The 6,206-nt window shown below is 42.4% G+C and overlaps 1 protein-coding gene across 2 annotated transcripts; it reads left to right on the top strand.

The window, feature by feature from the left end:
• The first annotated feature begins 4,731 nt into the window (after positions 1 to 4,731).
• LOC119655803 lies at positions 4,732 to 5,726 on the top strand. Of its 2 annotated transcripts, XM_038061902.1 has the most exons (4): positions 4,732 to 5,037; positions 5,094 to 5,216; positions 5,272 to 5,487; positions 5,544 to 5,726. In XM_038061902.1, exons 1-3 carry the CDS (start codon positions 4,883 to 4,885, stop codon positions 5,450 to 5,452), a joined length of 459 nt encoding a protein of 152 aa, XP_037917830.1. In that variant the 5' UTR covers positions 4,732 to 4,882; the 3' UTR covers positions 5,453 to 5,487; positions 5,544 to 5,726. The 2 variants fall into 2 exon arrangements, with proteins under 2 accessions (XP_037917830.1, XP_037917829.1); XM_038061901.1 differs by having other exon boundaries at positions 4,734 to 5,037; positions 5,272 to 5,726.
• The last annotated feature ends 480 nt before the right edge of the window (positions 5,727 to 6,206 follow it).

Genomic DNA, 6,206 nt, shown 5'->3' with positions numbered 1-6,206 from the left:
TTCTATGATGAGGCAACCCCATATCGATCACGATCACTATCACGCATCTTCTCATTTCGGACATGTTATGCCACAGATGCACCTTTAAAGGGAATTTTCAAAGTATAGCCCACTCCCAAGGTGTATTTCTAACTGCCATCTCTCCGTTTTGAATCCTCTTAGAGTTCAATTGTTTCTAGTCCTAAACTAGGCTAACTACGACATTAAATAGGATCGACCGCACCGTCGATAGTTCTGCAGCTTTCTCTAGCATTTGGGCTCCAGGAAGCTTTTTCCCCCTTAGGGCTACTTCCTTTACCCCATAGGTACAAATAGTCATAGGGCTTTCTTCAGAGTTTCTGTAATCACTGTTCATATATCTTTCGTCATGTCCATCCATGTTCATCCGTCTATAGACGGAGCACTCATAAAGGAAATGTTCCGCGGATTCCGCTTCCTCATCATAAAATGGGCATGTGTCATTTTGGAAATTTATCCAGTTAGTGAATTATGTCTAATTAAAACACACAAAATGCAAAATTTCCTGCTTCTCGACAAGATAAACTTTACAGTATATTTGTTTGTTTCAGACAGGAAAAGTTTAGTGTGTCTAGCAGAATTTAGGCTCGGCCGCCTGTCACTATGGGAAGCTGGTTCCGAATTGCTGATTGAAAAATTGAGTAATGTATTTCAAGCCGCGCCAGATGACATGTTCATGGTACCAGCAATACCCAGACATACAGTTCTATGCAGTGCGACTAGTTTAAGTTCAGTCCCCATATAATAGTAATAATAATCGTTGGCGCAACAATCCATATTGGATCTAGGCCTTGAAGTGTGTTAGAGCACTTCATTCAAGACCGTAACGGTACACTACAGTAGACTGTAGGAGGCAATGTGGTCAGCATTGCGCTCGATTATTACCCTGATTTGATTCAGTGTCACCAGTGAGATTTGAACCGCGACCAGTCCCCATGTCTAGACAAAAGTCTGCCTACCAGCCCATATGCCCATATGTATGGGTTCGATTCATAATGCATCATCATCAATGGCACAACAACCGGTATCCGATCTAGGCCTGCCTTAATAAGGAACTCCCGACATCCCGGTTTTTCGCCGAGATCCACCAATTCGATATTCCTAAAAGCTGTACCATATAGCTTCCTGTCCTACGCCATCGCTCCATCTCAGGCATGATCTGCCTCGTTTTCTTATACTACCATAGATATGGCCCTTATAGACTTTGCGGGCGAGATCATCCTCATCCATATAGATTAGGTGCAACTTATTGAGCCGGATTTTATCCACAACCAGACGATCATGGTACCGCTCATAGATTTCGTCGTTATGTAAGCTACGGAATCTTCCATCCTCATGTAAGGAACCAAACATATGATGAGACGTTTCAAGCGGAAGAGTTTTTGTGAGCTGAAATAAGCTCTGTTGGCTGTCAACAACCCTACGCGGATTTCATCGTCGTAGCTGGTGTCGGTTGTGATTTTCAACCCTAGATAGGAAAAATTATGAATGGTCTCAAAGTCGTAGTCTTCTATCTTTATTCTTCTCATTTGACTAGTGCGATTTGATGTTGTTTTTGTTTGGTTGGCTTTTGGTGCTGACGTTTCCATCATATATTTCGTCTTGCCCTTACTGTTGTACAGCCCAAGATCTCACGGGCGACCTTAAAGTCAATGAAAATATAGTGCAACAGTTTTTCCATCGCTTGCCCCAGATAAAATCTGATCTGTTGATGATTTGCCTGGAGTGAAGCCTCTTTGTATGGGCCAATGATTATCTGGGCATATGAAGTTATCCGACCTAGCAGGATAGGGAAGAATATCGGTATGCGCGATTCTTTCGTTCCGTTGCTAGCTTACATTGATCGCCGAACCAGCCGTTCCGACTTTTTTTCCGACTGAGGTCAAGTATGTTTGCGGTCGTATGATAAAGCTCTTCAGGTGATTGTGAAGATCATTTGTTGATGCTTCATCTCCAGGATCTCTGTTGACTGTGGTCATTGCGGCATGCATTTCTCCCTTATAGGTCTGTGCTGTGGATGGCTTCAGTGTTAACTCTCATCTGATTGTCAGAGGGGAGTCTAGGTGGTGTTGTTATACGAGCCCGGAGCACCATGCCAACGAAATTGTGATCCGAGTTTATATTTGTCCACTCCCGCTATATTTTCTGACATTCATCAAGGCTGAGGTGGCGGCGTTCAATCAACGGTAATTGAATAATCCACAATCCGTTATCATTAGTATCCTTATGTAAGCTATGGGAGCCGACGTATCGCCTGAATACAGGCTCCACCCCTACTTGGCTGTTAAAATCGCCATTTTGTATGATTTCGATTTTAATATCATACCTCTGACAAGATTCGAAGGTTCGTTTTGTCGCCATATTATATAATCACCTTTACATATTTATTCCGAAGAAGCTTCTTATCTAGAACAATTTCCAAATAATTCACTTCAGCTGAGAATTAAAGGGTTATTTCCTTCATCCCTGGAAGGCAAAGACAGTTTCCTCTACGATGCGTTATATAGTTTCAATAGCTAACAGAGCCACGTCATCCGCATAAGCTCCGGCGTGTATTGGTAAATTTTATAGTTCACATAAAAGTAAGTTGCTCAACATAAAAGTGGCTTTAGCACACCTTCCTGGGGGCAACTTTCCGTCCTTCTGTTATCACCCACTTCAGTACTCTCTGCGTTATCATAGCATAGATCCACTTAATTACAATTTCATCCACACCATGCTTTCTGGCAGGCTCACAAACTGTTTGCGAAGGTGCACAGTCAGGGGCTCTGTCAATGTCCGCGAACACTCTCATGGCGTAGTCGCCTTCAGAATTACATCTTCTATCTTTGATATCAAAGAGTGAAGCGCAGACTCACAGGATTCTCCCCCCTGGTAAGAATGTTGGTTTTCATTTATCGGATACGACCTTAGTTCCTCTTCGCCTATGTGGCACTCAACCCTCCTCTCTAGACATTTCAGTGGGAATGATGTTAGGCTGATTCATCAGGAGGACTTTGGCTTTAAATAGTCACTTTTCCCAGGCTTAGGTATGGAGACTTCCTTAACCTTCTGGCAAGAGGTAGGCACGTAGTCGAAAGCAAAACATCCTCGAAAAAATAATTCTTAGAAGTCGCTCTAGGTGCTCTCCTTTAGCACGATTCAGAAGTCATCTAGTTAATTTCCTGAGTGTTTGCAGTTCTTGATTCCACCAGAACACCTTTTTACCATTTAAGTTTCGGGTAATAGGACAAACCTCTTTAAACCACTACAAATGTATAAATTCAAAGTTTCGATAGTGAACCTGCACAAACGCAGTCATGAGACCAGCTAAAGAAATAAAATCAACTAGTTTCTCTCCTCTAGGACCATGTTTGCTGTTCGCCCAATAAATATATTGAGCGTTTGCATCACAATCTATTAAGAGTTCAAGCAGACAGTGCAGGCTTTCCAATATAATGGAGAGCATCTTCTTCATAGATTTCCCCGGAGGAGAATATGAATTAGGCAAGTCCTGCGAAATCTGTGTCTATTTAATCAAATCGACCACATCAATAACAGCAATAAATTTAGGATTTGTTTTCTAAATGGACTGGTTACCTTCGCTTAAGTGCTGAACAGAGCGTTGGCCACTAAATGCAATACGGACCACCTACAACCAGAGGTAAACTTCCTTGCTGCGCAAATGTCATAACTTTTATAACTCTGCTTTCGTAAGAAAAGTACACGGAGCATAGTGACAACCAGAAGTCCCCCATTGCATTGGTCAGGCGAGCAGGAGCCACCACAAAAAATAATTTATTACGAATGCGCTCGCTTTATATTTTTATAAGTAACTGCCAGTTGCCGGGGTACTGAAGTTTCTTGGCTCCAACTGTGACGTCACACAACATGGCGCGGGCTTTCCAGTCAGTTTGAATTTGGTTGAAGTTTCAAATGCTGATAATTTCAAAACACACCGTTTTTTTCAAAAACGGTCTTTGAGCGTTCGTATCATCGGAGTACGCTGGTCTGACTCTATCTCAAACGAAGAACTCGGTCGGCCTGACATATGCACTGTGATTGGAAGGCGGAAGCGGCAGTGGGTAGGTCAGACACTCTCTCAAGATGACTGACAAAGGGCATTTGGCGCAGAACAGCAAATGATTGGTGCGAGGGTCTTGGAAGGTCGTGGCAACCATATATCTCTTTACATCTTGAATAGTGCTACTAACGTATAAAATCCGGTTCATGTAAATTATGCATTCGAAATGCGTACAGTCGGCTTTCTTATTATAAATTAAAGTACTTCCTTGTTTTTCGTGGGCAAGACCACCTCTTGTAATTCTTTTACTTTTGATGAAGGAATTTTTCAATACCCCCCCCCCCCCCCCCCCCCTCATCCACAGCGCCAGCTCGTATGGGATGGACATGAAAGTTGCCAGCCTGATTTCTTCGACATTCACTGCTTCAGTGGAAGCCACATTTCTTAACTATTAAATGCAGTTAATCATAGCAGAAGTAATACTAATAGTCTTAAAGTGCTTATTGTTATGTATGGCCAATTTAAAATTAAAATTAATTAATTAACGGTTTCGTCAAATTTTCACGGGGTTGGGTTCTCAATCACAAATAAATTTCATGTAATTTGGTAACATCATCGTCGCCGGACAACCAAAACAAATGTTGTACAAATGTCATCCAGAATTTCCCTCATGCGGCACCGTCGTATGCATTGCCAACCTCCGAGGTTGGAAAATTAAATTCGTTTTACATAACTTTTTGACATTTTCGTCTGGCCGGGAGGTGCTGCATTTTTAGACGTAGTGAGAACTTCCGCAATTTTAATCGCAAATTCCATTCGTGTTACAAGCTTGTGCGTGTAATAAATTGAAGACAAAATAAGATGAGTTCCACACCAGCTGACTGCAAATTGTGTGCGAAAATTGGTTTGAGGCCACTCACACGGGAAAATGTTCTTTTTTACTATATTCCAATGCAGAGCGTAGTCTCGTATGCGGCACTTTCAGTGAATATCATGAATCCGACGCTGGTAGCGAGGTAATGGAGCGAATGCCACAGTTTTGTAGTCTGAAGTTAACCTTTTCGTTCTGCAGGCTCGTGCCTAAAAAGGACATTACCAATGTCCTCCTGCTTCACACTCTCTTCGGTGTCACGTTGTATATTTACAGCCGGCCCCATTTGAAGGCAATCACAACCGGCAAGAGGGCAGCCTACAGGTAAAACATTCACTGAATCTTGAGATGCTGAGACAAAATGAATCCGTAATTTCAGCCTGCTAGGCGGAGCACTCTTCTCCATGGGATCGGTTCTACTATGGGCAATTGTCCGCAGCGGAATACCGAAGGCAAATTGCGTCGCCACAGCAGCTGGACTAGCGTCCGGGGCAGTAATCCTCAAGCTGGGACACGACTACTTGGAGGATTGCGACAAAGCTGCATCAAATAAGAACTAAGGACTTAGCGGCGTAGTCGATAGTTTAGTAAATATGTTAGCAAGGTTTCTTCGGGTGATGAAAATCCGGCATTTACTTGCGAAAATTTCAGGAAGTCATGGTCATACTGAGAGGCAAATTGTTGAGTCGCGACAAGTGCAATTTTACACCCCATGTTGGACTATTTATTTGCTGTATCGCTATTTTGTAATTTGGATAATTTTGTAAAGGAGTTGTGTGAAAATTACCACGTTGAGTCATTTACATTATAATAAAATCATTTCTTAAAAAGTTATCGCAGTTGGACTTTGTTATCATCCAAGTGAGAATATTTCGCAACATCCAATTGAATTGGGGAATAGATAGGGCAAGCACGCTTTAATCACTTTTATTGCGTCAGAACGCGGTGCGCTTTGTTGAATGTTTCAGCCAAAGATTCGAGTTCGAGATTCTGAATCAACAGCTTTATGTATGTGTTCGGGATGATGTTGGGACAGTGATCCTATTATTGGCGGGAAGATCTTTTAGTTTTATTCCCCTTGGCCATCGCCATGTTGACACGAACACTGGCGGCGCGTGCAATGAACCATTCCTGTTGTGCGACTATTTTTGGATTTCATCAAATCCGCTTTTTAAGACGGGCGGAGTAGAGCAAGAGTTGTCTTTCAATGGTTCATGAAATTATTCAAAATGTTTTGTGCGTGCTCTCTAATTTGTTCCGGGCAGTAATCCCTAGCAGCATGAGATGCAAGCGCTACTAGAAGTTGAACACCAA

Source organism: Hermetia illucens, chromosome 4, assembly GCF_905115235.1.
Source record: "Hermetia illucens chromosome 4, iHerIll2.2.curated.20191125, whole genome shotgun sequence".
In the NCBI taxonomy this organism is placed as follows: Eukaryota; Metazoa; Arthropoda; class Insecta; order Diptera; family Stratiomyidae; genus Hermetia; species Hermetia illucens.
This window is presented reverse-complemented; position numbering and strand designations above follow the sequence as displayed.